This window comes from Silurus meridionalis, chromosome 26, assembly GCF_014805685.1.
Source record: "Silurus meridionalis isolate SWU-2019-XX chromosome 26, ASM1480568v1, whole genome shotgun sequence".
NCBI classification, from domain to species: domain Eukaryota; kingdom Metazoa; phylum Chordata; class Actinopteri; order Siluriformes; family Siluridae; genus Silurus; species Silurus meridionalis.
In genome coordinates this window covers 1,063,792-1,078,672 of record NC_060909.1, presented here as the reverse complement: position 1 = coordinate 1,078,672, position 14,881 = coordinate 1,063,792, and the positions used below count along the sequence as shown (strand labels likewise).

The 14,881-nt window shown below is 39.4% G+C and overlaps 2 protein-coding genes and 1 long non-coding RNA gene across 3 annotated transcripts in view; 2 read left to right on the top strand and 1 right to left on the bottom strand.

Moving 5' to 3' along the window:
• Window positions 1-5,671: 5,671 nt before the first annotated feature.
• rrad (Ras-related associated with diabetes) lies at window positions 5,672-8,282 on the top strand. The gene is made up of 5 exons (XM_046840530.1): window positions 5,672-5,846; window positions 5,976-6,408; window positions 6,649-6,722; window positions 6,845-7,049; window positions 7,262-8,282. The coding sequence occupies exons 2-5, from the start codon at window positions 6,042-6,044 to the stop codon at window positions 7,537-7,539; spliced, it is 924 nt and encodes a 307-aa protein (XP_046696486.1). The 5' UTR covers window positions 5,672-5,846; window positions 5,976-6,041; the 3' UTR covers window positions 7,540-8,282.
• Window positions 8,283-8,969: 687 nt separating this feature from the next.
• Window positions 8,970-14,881, top strand: part of cdh16 (cadherin 16, KSP-cadherin) — a 37,676-nt gene continuing 31,764 nt past the window's right edge. Inside the window, exons 1-4 of the mRNA XM_046840598.1 lie at window positions 8,970-9,017; window positions 9,125-9,223; window positions 11,466-11,600; window positions 12,092-12,221. Of these exons, the coding sequence (XP_046696554.1) occupies window positions 8,991-9,017; window positions 9,125-9,223; window positions 11,466-11,600; window positions 12,092-12,221 (391 nt within the window). The 5' untranslated portion in view covers window positions 8,970-8,990. The remainder of the gene's footprint in view (window positions 9,018-9,124; window positions 9,224-11,465; window positions 11,601-12,091; window positions 12,222-14,881) is intronic.
• Window positions 11,756-14,881, bottom strand: part of LOC124379948 — a 10,083-nt gene continuing 6,957 nt past the window's right edge. Inside the window, exon 2 of the long non-coding RNA XR_006924551.1 lies at window positions 11,756-12,175. This is a non-coding gene — a long non-coding RNA (uncharacterized LOC124379948). The remainder of the gene's footprint in view (window positions 12,176-14,881) is intronic.

Below are 14,881 nucleotides of genomic sequence, written 5' to 3'. Positions count from 1 at the left end.
GAGTTTATTTATTTATTTATTTATTTATTTTTAAAAAAATGGGTCGGAGTGCATTTGAGAAAAAAAACAGGTATATTTATGTAATAAATGAAATAAAAATGTGATCTTTGTTACTGTACCTGTGATACAGATTCTAATATCTAATATGAGTTGGTTTGAGTATTTCAGAAACTGCTGGACTCCTGGGAATTTTACAACAGTCTGGTGAGAAAAACAAAAAATATCCTGGGAGAGATATCCAGTGTGAATGACACGACCATAGAACATAATAAAAACAAGATTAGATAGATAGATAGATAGATAGATAGATAGATAGATAGATAGATAGATAGATAGATAGATAGATAGATGGATAGATGGATAGATAGATAGATGGATAGATGGATAGATAGATAGATAGATAGATAGATAGATAGATAGATAGATAGATAGATGGATAGATAGATAGATAGATAGATAGATAGATAGATAGATAGATAGATAGATAGATGGATAGATAGATAGATAGATAGATAGATAGATAGATAGATAGATAGATAGATATAGATAGATAGATAGATAGATAGATAGATAGATAGATAGATAGATGGATAGATGGATAGATGGATGACCTCCAGACTGGACTATTGTAATGTATTACTAGGTGGATGTCCTGCGTCATTAATAAACAAGCTACAGTTAGTTCAGAATGCAGCAGTCAGAGTTCTCACAAGGTGGAGAAAATATCACCATATAACCCCAATCTTCTCATCGCTAAACTTGCTTCCTGTTAAGATTCAAATCCACTACAAACTACTGCTACTCACTTATAAAACACTAAATGTTTTATCTCCATGTATCTCTCCAGTCTTTTAACACGCTACAATCCCTCACGCTCCCTGAGATCTCAAAACTCTGGACTTCTAGTAGTAGAATAGCAAAGTCCACTAAAGGTGGTAGAACATTCTCACATTTAGCTCCTAAACTCTGGAATAGTCTTCCTGACAGTGTTCGGGGCTCAGACACACTCTCCCAGTTTAAGTGCAGATTAAAGACGTATGTTTTAGCAAGTTCTACACATAACACACATCACATCATAACCTTGTGCTCCAGAACATCTGATCACATCACATTATCAACTTGTGCTGTTAATATCATGAACAGCAGCTACGCTAATTCCTCTCCACTGCTTCTCTTTCTCTCCCCATCCCGAGGCATCCTGGTGTTCCTCCGGCTCCAGTCACGTCCCACCTCATGAAGATTATGGACCTTTAAAGAAATAGATGCCTGCAAACATCCCGAACCATCTAGAGACGTACCAGTGCTAATTGGATCCCACCTCATGTGGAGTTTGGACACTGGACCTCCTGGAGTGTTTTAAGGCTCTGGCATGGAGCCATAACTTCAACTGTCTGTAGAAAGATCATCACTCATAATCACACACTCCAGTGCTCATGTTAGTTCTCACTTTTCAGTGTTCTGTAGTGTTTAAAGACTATAATCACTGTCTTGATGTCACCCAGATGAGGATGAGGTTCTGCTTTTTAGTCTGGTTCCTCTCGAGGTTTCTTCCTCATAACATCTAAGGGAGTTTTTCCTTCACCATAGTCGCCCCAGTCTTCATCATCAGAGATAAATACACATTATTCACCCTCATTCATAAAGTCTGTAAAGCTGTTTCTAAAAAGTGCTATAGAAATAAACTTGGGGGGATTTGGGGCCAAACAGATGATTTTTTAAGAGTATTTTATTAATCCCAAAGCAAATTGTAATTGTCACATGACCAGGAAGCTGGGGTCAGAGGACAGGGTCAGCCATGGTACAGAATCCCCTGAGCAGAAAAGGGTGAATGCCTTTAAACCCACCAGTAGCAACTTAGCAGTGCTGGGTATAGAACCCATGATCTCATGACCAGTATCCCAGAAACATAACCACAGAACCATAACCTTCAATCTGGTTGTTGTAGGATGGGAGTGGAACCTGATTTGGTTTACTGCATACATGAGATAATTGTAAGTCACTCTGGATAAGGGCGTCTGGACGGACCCATTTAGGAAATTTGTAAAAGCACAACATCTGTAAAATTCGTATTTGTAAAATAGTTTTCTTACATTTTTTAAAAAAATTTAGAACAACAAATCTTTATTTTCGTTAGCAAATAAATCCATTTGATGTATATTTAAGGATCATTAATACTGTAGATATTTAGTTATTATGCAGCTTGTTATTTAAATCATTAGCCACATGGTGTCGCTCGATCTCAGTTTTTTTTTTTTTATGACCTCTTTGCGTTTATTGCTACTCTTTAAAGCTGTGCCCTAAAAGCCTCACCATAAACAGCTTCCTGCCTCTGCCTCTAATGTTTTCTCTTCTAATTAGCCTGACCACAACCTTTCTATTCAGCATGGGTATATTAGTTCTTCACACTGCTCTCCACCCGCCATGCTAATGAAAGTGCGGAACAGAGCGATCCAAAGCCAGCAGTGAGTCACCTCATCTAGAGAAGCTCGTTGCCAAGCAGTCTAGGGCACATACAAACATCTCCACCACCACCTCCACACTCACTCATGTGTATATCTGTCATGGAGAGACAATGCGAGTAAAACTTCTCATAAACAGCAGCATGAGCTCTTCAGTACACACAGAGCTGAATGTTCCTCCTAGAAGGAACGCAATACTCTTCCCGTATCTGCAGCAGGAAAACAAGTGGAACCTGCTCATTAATACAACAAGATCAACAACAAATTATGCAGCGAAACACTGGAGGTCCAAACAAGGCCTGAGAAATCAATGGTCATGATCAAGTTCAGCCTCTGACCTGTTTTATGTACACATTGTTTTTTTTTCAGTGATGACCTGCATGGTATATCTTTATGCCTATAGATGCAAATTTAAGGTACATTTACATGCTTTCTGCCTTGAAGAAAACAAAAATATGCAACATTCTTTAAAGTGTTTTAAATGAATAAACAGTTAAAAACATTAATATATTACTCCCCCACTGACCCCCTGTTTATATGAATTCTATTCTATTGTTGCAATGCAGCTCCAGAGACATGAAAAAGTTTACATCTATAAGTTTATCCCTAAAGATCAAACAGGGGCAAAGACCAGGAAAAACCCTCTGTGACGAAATCAGAACAACATAAAACGATACCACACTTAATTCCCAACAGTGTTGTGAACATTAACTACAAAGTGTGTGATGGTAAAAGCCGCTGTTTGTCTGAGTCAAAATATTTAGAGTGCAAGACTTAATGCAGCTGCTGCAGACTTCTTGTTCCTCATAACAAAAATCTGTGTGTATAAACAGAGCGATTCATCTGCGTCTTCGCATGCGTGAATGTATAACAAACGCAAGCAATGGAAATTGAGATCTAAACTTCAAGCCTGTGCCATAGTTAAAAAAAAATGGATCAGAGCAAGTTCAGAGCTTTGGTCATTATATTTTATAAAGAATAATAATACAAAAAGGTTTTTAAAGAGACATCAGGATCTACAGAATAAACAATGAATGAAAACTGTATTAATTTTAACTGAAAATTGTAATTGTCACATATCCTAGATCATCAGGAAGCTACGGTCAAAGCACAAGGTCAGCCATGGTATAGCACTCCTGGAGCAGACAGGGTGAAGTACTATGAGGGCCTAACTGCAGCTTGGCAGTGCTGGGCCTAGAACCACTGACCTCATGACCAGTAAACCAGAGGCTTAACAACCGAACCAATAAGTTCATGGCGACTAGGCTGAGGAGGCACGAGAATTTGGATCGGAAGGTCACAAGTATAAATCCAAACATCCAAAGCAGGGTGCAGTTCAGTAAGTAAACACTAGATGTCGGGATTGGACCATTTTCTCATTCTACATGCGCAGGCGTAGTAAAGTCATCTTCAGTCTAAAGCTGAATGAATGGATCATCATATGTGTATCATCTGAATAGCTGAAGGATGACCACAGTTTGGGATGACACATCTTCTATAAGAAATATTATTGGTAAATCTAACTATAGCTATAACATCTGTGCCATCTTGGACCTTCAAGTCATACCTAATCTGGCTTGGTTTGATTGCTCCTTTACATAAAAATGAACCTCATCACAATCTACTCATGTAGGAAACGTGACGAGCATGCATTTACCAAAACTCAAACCCTCCATTAAATATGCAGTGCCATATCAGAGGGTGGTGGGATTCCATGACTGCATCGTTGGCCAGCTATGTGGAGATCCTATTATAAAAATGTGACTGTAGCTCACACCACATCCACTCACACAATCATAGTATTACATGATTATATTTAAACCATTCAGTATAACAGCAAAACGTTAATGAATGCAGATCTGATCTGCATTACTACAAGAGTTAACACTACATCATCAGTATGAGGAGGAGGAGGAGAAGGAGGAGGAGGGAAATCCCCTCTGATGTACCCCTGAGTCTGAATCACGTCTGCAGGATATGGAAAGCCAAAACATCCACAAGAGCGGCAAAAGTAAAGAAAATACATTTACATACAATGAAAATATATTAAAATATTCTAACACAATGACACACAGGACACATATTATATATTTTATTTTGCCATAAGTTTATTACAAGCCTATATTTTGACAAAATGTATGTACAGTAACGTCTAAACATCTGAGACTGCACGCAAAATGTTATTTTTCATTTATTAAAATTTAGTGTTTTTATTTAAGACTGAAAATAAATCACTATTTTTTGTATTAATGTATTAATATAATGTGAGGTTCAGTTTCCAGCGTGACACTAAAACAGGTAGTAATAATCACTAGTTTTTACTGAAGAACATGTCAGAGCTCAAACTTCTTTACTTTCACTTGAGTGAAAAAGTGCAGTCAGAACATCAACTTTTTCCAGAATCTTTTACAACACCAGTATCTGCACTTCTAATTAAATGAAGGATGTGTGGACTTTTGCCACCTCTGAAGAGGACATAGCATAGCAAATACCAAGAATTTCAGAAACTCATGTAACTATTTAGAGTAAATTTCACTCATGTGATTGCTGAGAAAGTTTTTCATCCATATTGGAATTTATTGGCTTAAATGTAATGTACTGCATCTCAAGTTTGGATATAAATTTCAGTTCCTCAGACAGCTCTATTATCAAGGAGCATGCACAGTGTTCATGTTGAATTTTCTTAGCATTCAATAATATTACATAATATACATCGTTTACTTGTATATCCTACTGTTTTCGCTTTATGTGCACCAGGATCGTTTATTGCATAGATTTTGACCAGAATCTTATTTATTACTAATATGACACACCACAACTGAATAATGCGTTACATTCATGCTATCAGAATATCTTTATTGAACAAATTTGGCACAGTGAGTAGTTAAGGGCCTTGCTGAAGGGTCCAAGGGTGGCAGCTTGTAAGATTTGAACTCACAACCTTCTAATCAGAAGACCAGCATTGTAACCTCCGAGCTCCCACTTGCACACATTAGTGACTCCCAGGATGAGAAAATTTAAGATCCATTATACCATTAAACATAAACAGTGGAAAATGAATTCGCGTAATACAGTGACTAATGTGTTTTCCATTAACTTTGGTCGCCACTCCTGATCCTTTTGGCTTTCCATAGTAAAATGCGCCTCCGCGCGCACTGATGGTGATTCTCCATCACCAAGTCCCTCCTCTCGCATCATGACATCACTGAATCTACTCTGCCATAAATAAAGGGGGACCCGTCTACATCTCTGATCATAGACCCTGGATCACACTTGGTAAGATCTACAGAACGAGCTACAAACCAAACCAAGCGAGCAGAAGGTTCATTTCTTATAGGAATTAGTGCAGTTTTATACTGGAGCAGGACATTGGAGCCAAAATCTAATGTAGGTATTACTTTGATCTATTCATGATTATATGTTAATATTGTGGATTTATAATAATAATAATAATAATAATAATAAGTATATAAATATCAATAATTAATATAATCAATATAAACTTGATCCACACAGCCCTTGTGACGGATTACACCGGGTTTTAAGGAGCTGCTCGAGTTCAAGGCAACCAGTCGTGAAGTCATGACTTTGAACAAAGGAGACAAGTGTCGGAACATGGACAGGAGGAGAGGAAGTGCTCCGTTCCCCGTGCACCTCCAGACCCTGCACCGGAGGAGCATGCCAGTGGATGACCGCGAACTGCGCTCCTCGATGCCGCCCGTGTACCCGGGCGAGTTGTCCAACCTGACCCGCTGCACGTCCTACAGTCCCGGCGAGCCGCACCGCGACAGCTGCGTCTCAGACTCCTCCGACTCGGTCATCTCCTCCGGGAGCGACTCCAACGGCCAGATCTACAAGGTCGTCATCCTGGGCGAGCACGGCGTGGGGAAGTCCACGCTCGCGCGGATATTCGGCGGCGTGGAGGACACGCACGACTACGAGGACGCAGGTAATGAAACTGCGCGTCACCTGTGATCAGGGGGTGAATCCCAGGAACAGCCGGTTAGGATCACCATTTGTTACGGGATAAAACTATTGATTGCTGCTATTTTCATGAATCCATTACCCTCAAACAGACGCTGTCAGTCAGCCATTATTATAATGACTCTAACTGGCAACGCAGGACTGCAGCTCATATACAAGTGAGATATTGCAATGAGCTGATCAGTATTTTATTCCATTCTTTTAGGAAATACATATGACAGATCGATCGTCGTTGACGAAGAGGAAGCAAACATCTTATTATATGACATCTGGGAGCAGGTGAGCCAATCACACAAACACACACTATAAAGTTTAATATAAACCATAAACTCATTACAAACAAAATCCCCACATCGACAATGCACTAACCAGACGACCTGCTGATTGCGTGATCTTCTCAGGACAACAGCCAGTGGCTGAAGGATCAGTGTATGCGAATGGGTGATGCCTACATCATCGTCTACTCTGTGACGGACAAGTCAAGTTTTGAGAAGGCCTCAGAACTCCGTATACAGCTCCGCCGGGCACGGCAGTCCGAGAACATCCCTATCATCCTGGTGGGAAACAAGACAGACCTCGTACGCTCCAGAGAAGTGTCTGTAGATGGTAGGTACTCTTCCTACAATCCCTTTTTCCCTGCCTCAATCATTCCAATAGTAGATAACTTCCTGAATGTTGCAGTTACACATCCATTTCCTGGTGTTAAGAAAATAAAACCCAATTCTAGGTTATGAGTGCATGCCAGGTTGAGTAAACTTCATCCCTCACCACTGAGTAACTGCTACTCACTCTATTGATCTTCACCGTTTTGCTTGCAGAGGGCAGCGCGTGCGCCGTGGTATTCGACTGCAAGTTCATCGAGACCTCGGCATCTCTCCATCACAACGTCCGAACCCTGTTCGAGGGAATCGTGCGGCAAATCCGCCTTCGGAGAGACAGCAAGGAGGAGAACGCACGGCGCATGGCGAACTGCAAACGCCGAGAGAGCATCAGCAAGAAGGCCAAGCGGTTTCTGGGTCGTATGGTGGCACGCAAAAACAAGAAGATGGCCTTCAGGCAGAAATCCAAATCCTGCCACGACCTTTCGGTGCTCTGAGTGAAAGTGGACTTGTAGAGCCATGAAGACCAGAAGCTGTGTGTGTTTTTTTTTGGACACTAACTCAAGGACTAGACAACTGTACAAAGATATATTTCCATATTTTATATTGTACAACAAACAGAACCCTACAATAGTCAGTGGTGTAGACTTGCATGAGGCTTTTTAAGTTTATATATTTTTTATTTTCATATTTTATGTTTGTTTTTTTTGCCTTGAAGTTGTGAAGTGGTCAAATGTTAGCAGTGCAATTAGAAGTCAAGGTCTCAAAGCTCTTTCATGATGGACTGAGAGCTTCGGGCATGCCTTCTCGAGAAAAGAAAGTTCTTTGCGAATGCAGTAGCAAAAGTATCGGGTCGTGGTGATGGGATACACGTTCTCATGTACATGTCTAAATGATGAGCACAATTATTTCTCCTCACTGAGATGAAAAACAGAATCGTATTTACTTGAATCTGAGTGCGCGGGTACGTACTTCAGCACTTCAGAAACACAGGATGTTGTTTGGGGGAAAAGGGGAACTCTGGAGTGCGAATTTCACATGTTATCCTCAACCTTTTATTTAAGTTCAAGGTGTAACTGAATAACGTAGAGGCAATAAATTGACCTTTTTTTTTTGTTTTTTGTTTTTGTTTTTTTCCGAAATGTTTGATTTGCACTTCCATCGAACGTTATTCTATTGTTAATTTTATTACATGTTTACACTGATTTTTATAATAAAAAGAACTAATTTAAGGAGCAAACTTCTTGATTATTGCTAACACACACACACACACACTCGTGTGCACACACACAAACACAATTTCCTCAGGAAGCCCTGTTGCATTTAATGCATTCCCTCATCCATATGTAGGTGTGGAATTATGCAGAGACTTGTTGACTAGGAGTATCATTAAAGGAAAACAAGGCACTTAAGCGCCTTTGCATGAAAACTAAGCGGTTAAACATTAATTTGCGGAGAGTAGACACTGTTCCCTCACACCTCACTTTAACCATTCTGTCTTTGTTGGGGACCAGAGCAGACACTCACCCACTTTTATAAGGTACGTCCTTTTTCCTCTCAAATCCATTGAAAATATGACGGATATTTTTGCATTGAAAGATCTACAAAAGACAAGTAGGTCTTATCAGCTCAGTGAGAATGTAGTCTTCTACAGTAGGTCTTATTTTTATGTCTTATGTTTTTGCTATTGAATGCATTGACTTCCAATTCATGCAATTGGAGATAGAAATTAAACCAGTTACAATAGCAGGTCTGAAGATTTAATTATTTCAGACATTTGATTGTTTTCAAATGCTTTTGTTTGATCAAATTAATCGAATAGATTCACATTATTGAGTCAAAATTTCAGTTCAGGACTTAAAATGCACCTGTTTATAAAGTGTAAAATTAAAAGGAATGATGGAATTGAAATGTTTTGTGTCGCAGGCCACAGTGTGTTCATTGAACGATGTCTTCATGGATCAAAAGCTTGAACGTATGACAAGTTCTTTTCTTTTTCTCCTACTTTTTGCACGTAATAGCTTTCTCTCATATTTTAATGAAACTAAATGCTCCTTTATGCTAAAATCTTTTTATTTTTAGCTCCTGCTTTGTCTGTCTGTTTTATACGGAGAAGCAGCACACCTTCGGATTGGTGTTCCAGAAAACTATGATGGTATTTTCCCTTGGTACCTCACCAAGGTGAGTTCTTCTTAAAAAGGAACGAGCGAGCACTGTTGCTCTAAATCTGAACTAATTTATTGCTTAAAACATAAAAAAAAAAGTTCTTATTTTAGGAAACTCCTGTAGAACAAATCGAAGAATCAATAATGCTGTTTTGTCTGATATCCCAAAAACGAGTTTCCAGCTCTCTCTCTCTCTCTGTTGTTGTTAAAACTCTTTAAAGCTCAGTGGAAGGAATCTCTCTGCTATCACAGTTCAGATCTAAATGGAGCGGCTATTATTGGCTGCCGTTGTGTTGCTGTTTTTTGTGTAAGATATAGACTGAGGAAGGAATGGACGTGAGGGTGGTGGTGGGGTGGTGGTGGTAGTGTGTGTGTGTGTGTGTGTGTGTGGGGGGTGTTGTGGTTAGGGGGTTAAAAAGCAGGCAGGCTTGTGTACATGCTATTCATTTACCTCTTTCACAAAATTCAATGATCCAAGATGTAATTATGAGCAAGCTGCATGCGTCACTACACTTTATATGAGGCTCCAGTGCAAAGCGAGAAGTCCAGTCACGCTGGGCAGAAAACGGCAGGAGTTTAAACCAGAGGCTGTGGGAATAACGAGCATTTCTCTCTCCTCTGGATCGCTTTTTCCTTTCTGACATTGTGAGTGGAGGAAATTGCAAAAGACAATCCTGCCTCACTCAGTGTTCAATACCGAGGCCCATAAAGTGTTGAATTTGAACGTATTGATGACTGATTAATGATCCTGCTGCCACTGAAAGGACCTAATGATGGTTATTATGTTTATTCAACCTTTCAGAAAGACAGGTTATGACTCATGTTCTTTGTACAAACCAACATTATTTTGCTAATAAAGCAATAGTTCTATAATATAAAGTTTTTTTTTATAACAATTAAACAGAGATATTTGTCATTATATAAAGTCTTTAGTGAAATGCTGGAACTATAAGACTAATGAGTACACTGTGTGTTTTTTACACACTCTTACACACTGATAACAATATAAATAGACATACATATGGTGCAGAACATCATAATCAGAGGGTTTCTCAAAGTTATTGAGATGAAAATGTAGTTCTGATGTTTACATTATGCCCTGCTGGCTAACAAGCTGAGGAGAAGGTTCCTGCTGTGGTAGCACAGTGGTTAAGATGTTAGATTTCTGATTAGAAGGTTGTGAGTTAAAATCCCAAGCTGCCACTGCTGGGTCCTTGAGCAATTTATATAATAACTGAGACAAGCAGAAAGAGAAATTATAAATTTATCCTACAATTCAACTGGTAATAAAACTAAATCCCTACTGAAGAATGGTCCGATGATAGTGACCCTTCATGAAGCTGGAAAACGCACCCAGTAGAGACGTGTGTGTTATTGAAAACTGGGAACACGGGTTAACCCAACTGTAACATGTGTTTACATTCCGTTGTTAAACGGGGTTATCACTGCCAGCAGCAGAATTCCCTTTAGCCATGTGAGGCTCAGTGGGTTCCACAGCATGGGTAGCATCTAAACAACCTTCCCCCAGCACACACATCTCACACACAAAGCAACCCATGAACCAAATAAAGTGCTCCAACATTGCACTTTAATTGCTTGAGCTGAAAACGGTGGCTTGTGATTTCTAACAGGGTTCTTGTGTTGGCTCAGTGATTAACGTTTATATTTGCGCCTTTATCCAGAAGAGCGACTTACAATTGAGCAGTTGAGGGATAAGGGCTTCGGTGGTGCTGGGATTCGAACTCATGACCTTCCATTCCAAAGTCCAATGCCGTAAAGCACTGAGCCACCACCTCCTAAATGTGATACATTAAAATGTATGGCCCTTATACAAAAACACAAACTTGTGGGTTAAGGGCCTCACTCAAGGGCCCAGCAGTGGCAGATTAGTGGTTCTTAGATTTCAACCTTCTGATCAGAAGTTCAATATCTTAACCACTGAACTATCCCTTCCCCCATTAATAATAGATCAGAAGGTAGTGTGTTTAAATCCCATCAGCCAAATGAACCATTGTAAAGGAGTATGCATTATTTTATACAAAGCAATATATTACAATACTCTACTGTACATTTAATATCTTCTTATTACTTTATTAGCTACTCTGTTTATTTTTCATTTAATAGTTTTATTGTTATCTGCTGCAAAGAAAATAAAAAACTGTTATAATGAACATTTTGACGATCAGTATCATTATATCTTTTTAACATCGAATTTTCCCAAATCATTATTTGTGTTTTGTTACTGCGTATTTCCATAGCTGCCTGATCTTCCCTTAACCCATGCTGATCTGGTGGTAACTGGTGATGATGAGGGGATTTTTGGAGTAGAGTCAGGCTTCCTGTACGCCCTAAAACCACTGGACCGGGAGAAGAAGCCATCATACTCCCTGCAAGTGGGTAGACTTTACAGTCAAGATTTTTTTACTCATTAAACATTAATCATTGTACACAGCAATCAGGGTGACTTTTTTTCCAAAACAGACCTTTTTTTTGACAACTGAACTGAAATTGGAGAACAAACAAGAGGTAGAATGATGTAGAAACAAACTAGAGAATGAATTATTTAATTACATTGAATCCAAACTGTCAGTCCACTTCAGAAACTTCGTCAGAATGGTCACGAATGTGGTCACTATTTTCGTCATCATTCGTTATAATTGGTTTAATTATTACTTACAATGAATTGAAATGCAATTTAGCAACAAAAAAAGCCTGGACTGCCACTGAGTATCCAATCTATCCCATTCAAGGCTGCGCCAAAAATACCTGACAATTGCTGTGAAAAAATTGCAAGCCACATCATAGGATGAAAGGCTTCACTGTGGGCACTGTAAAAAAGAGACTTGCTATGTGACCATTAAATCCTCCTGTGCCTTTCTTCCAGGTGTCCTTCATGGCATCCATGCACCCGCAGAGCTTTAGTGTAGAGGTGTGCGTCATCGACAAGAACGACAACGTGCCCATGTTCCTGCAAGAGAGCATGAGAGGCACTGTTCAACTGGGTCTTCTGAAAGGTGGGAAAGTTCTGCAGGGGTTACCTAACAAGTCCTTCGTTAGCTACTAACGTTCCATTTGTCCAAATCGACATCAAATCCAAGCATAAAGGTGCTGAAGGGGCTGACAACAAAACAAGGGCTGATTTTTTTGTGTCTAAAAATAACATTCTGAGATTTGAATGGATTCTATTCAATTAAGGCATTGTTTTTGAAGGCCATTGGGGCAACTGGATAAATTTATGGCTAAAAACATGCTTATATGAACGTTAGGTCTTATACTAATGACCTCATATATAGAATGTAACAAATAGTTACAATGTGACAAGTCACATACTGACCAATCCAGTCCAATCCAATTCAATTCAGTCTAATCTAATCCAATCCGGTATAAACCAATCAAGTCCAGTCCAATACAATCCAATACTGCCTAGTTAATCCAATCTAATCTAATACAGTCGAATAAAATCCAATCGAATCCAACCCAATAAAACCCAATCCAATCCACTCTTATCCAGTCCAGTCTCATTCAAATCCAGTCCAATCTAATCCTATATGGTCCAATCTGAATCCAATCCATTACAATCCAATTTAATCAAGTGCAATCCAATCCGATCAAGTTTAATCTAGTACAATATAATTTAATCTTCTCCAATCCAATCCAATAAAAAACATTTTGTAGAGTACTTTTAACACTGGACATCACAATCTCAACAGCTTTAGAGAATTAAAGCAATAAATAAAATAATGTATAGGTTTGTTTCTTATAACTGAAAGTGTATCTCTAATGAGCGACCCAGTGGCGAAGGAAAAACTCCCTGAGACGGTATGAAGAAGAAACCTTGAGAGGCACCAGACATTTACGCTTCCTGCCCAAACTGGTGCATTTGAGGTGGCAGAAACACAGGTCATACTGCCTGATTCCTTTAGCTGATTCGCTAATATAGCTAATGCTAATATTAACTGGAATGCTACAAACTGTGGCCTGTGCAGGAATTGGAAAAATCCCACATGCTTCCTCAAAAGGTTTGACCCCTGTTATAATGAATTCCTTAAAACATGAAGAAATGACCATGATAAAACAGACGCTGAAGATGAAATGAATGAACCGAGAATGAGCACCAGGTTGCGGTGAAAAACCTCTGACATGCTTTAATTTGCTCCAACAGCTTCATATCTGCCTAAAAACCCTGTTGCATCCTGTTTAGTTCAGTCCAAATACATGTCTCTAGTTACGAACACATGCCATAAAGCATCTATAAAGGATTCTGTATAAACAATCTTACACAAATGGAGACACAATACCAGCAAATCCAGCTTACTGAATAACAGCTGAAGACCACCAGCAAGTATTGGAACACCTGACTTTTCCAGCCATATGTGCTTCTTCCCCAAATGTGGTAGCATTCCATTTAAACATCATTTAATTTAGGAGACCCAAACCTGTTCCAGCATGTCAATGCTCCTGTGCACACAAGCCAGCTCCACAAAGATCTGCTTTAGATGGGTTGGAAGATCATCTGCTATAGAGCTCCAACCCTATTGAACACCTTTGGAATCTGACTGCACCCGAGGCCTCCTCACCGTCTCACCTACATCAGTACATGACTTTACTAACACTCTTGTGGTTGAATGAAACCTCAAAAATCAAGTGGAACATCTTCCCAGAAGAGTGGAGCTCATTATAACAGCAAATATGGACTAAATAGGGAGTGAACTTATGATCAGCTGTCCATATAGAGTGTCTTTAGGTATAAAGCATTCAGGCAAAATCAAAGAATGATTCTTGTTTACTTCACCTACTGTTGTGAACTTCAGATACACCTTCAGAGTGAGCAGCAATTTCAGAGAAGTTCTAAGATTTCATTAAAGATGCCACAACATTCTTCTATTTTTTTTTATTTTTTTACAACTTCGGTTCAGACTTTCAGGAAGGACGCACACACACACACACACACACACACACACACACACACACACACACACACACACACACACACACACACACACACACACAAATCGGCAGTTAGTTTTATAATGTTGGAAAATGTTGAGAAGTATTTGGCAGGGCTTTAATTACGAGTGTTTGTAATTATGTTGGACTTTATTGTGTGCTTTGGGGTGTAGAGGAAATATTTTGAATGTAGAACGTAGAGATTTTCAGGGTGTGTATTGGAGTTATGTTTACTGAGGTTTAGAGGAGAATGTTGATGCTGGACTTTATTGGAGTATGAGGTTTGGTTTATTGGAGAAAGGATTTTTGGGGGGGTTTATTGGACAGTGGTTAATTCTAGCATCTGAATCCCACCTGCTTGTGTGTATACACGGTAAACTTTAGCCTTGGAGCAGTTCATTCAAAATGCAGAGCCGTCTGTATGGATTTCTTTATACGTCCCTCCTACCAGTGCATCAGCTGGGACAGAATATTGACCACCTTGCCTGATAGCTACAGTTTCACCCTGCTGAACATGGATCATTCTTCAGGCTTTCAGCTCTTGATAGGCATAACCAGAGCAGTGATGCCTCTATATGGCAGTGTATTTATAGATGTGTTTGGATTGTGCTTGTGGAGAGTTGCGCTCTTTTTTCTTTAAGGATGTTAATAATGTCACTGATGTAGGTGAGGTTCAATAGGGTTGATGTCAGAGCTCTATTGCAGGAGATCTTTCACTCCAACACAG

What these genes read in the sequence shown, in the direction of transcription:
- rrad (XM_046840530.1), top strand. Translation starts at nt 6,042, where the DNA reads ATGACTTTGAACAAAGGAGACAAGTGTCGGAACATGGACAGGAGGAGA. An exon ending in GCACGACTACGAGGACGCAG is followed by an intron (nt 6,409 to 6,648) that starts GTAATGAAACTG and finishes CCATTCTTTTAG; the next exon opens with GAAATACATATGACAGATCG. An exon ending in CAGAGAAGTGTCTGTAGATG is followed by an intron (nt 7,050 to 7,261) that starts GTAGGTACTCTT and finishes TTTTGCTTGCAG; the next exon opens with AGGGCAGCGCGTGCGCCGTG.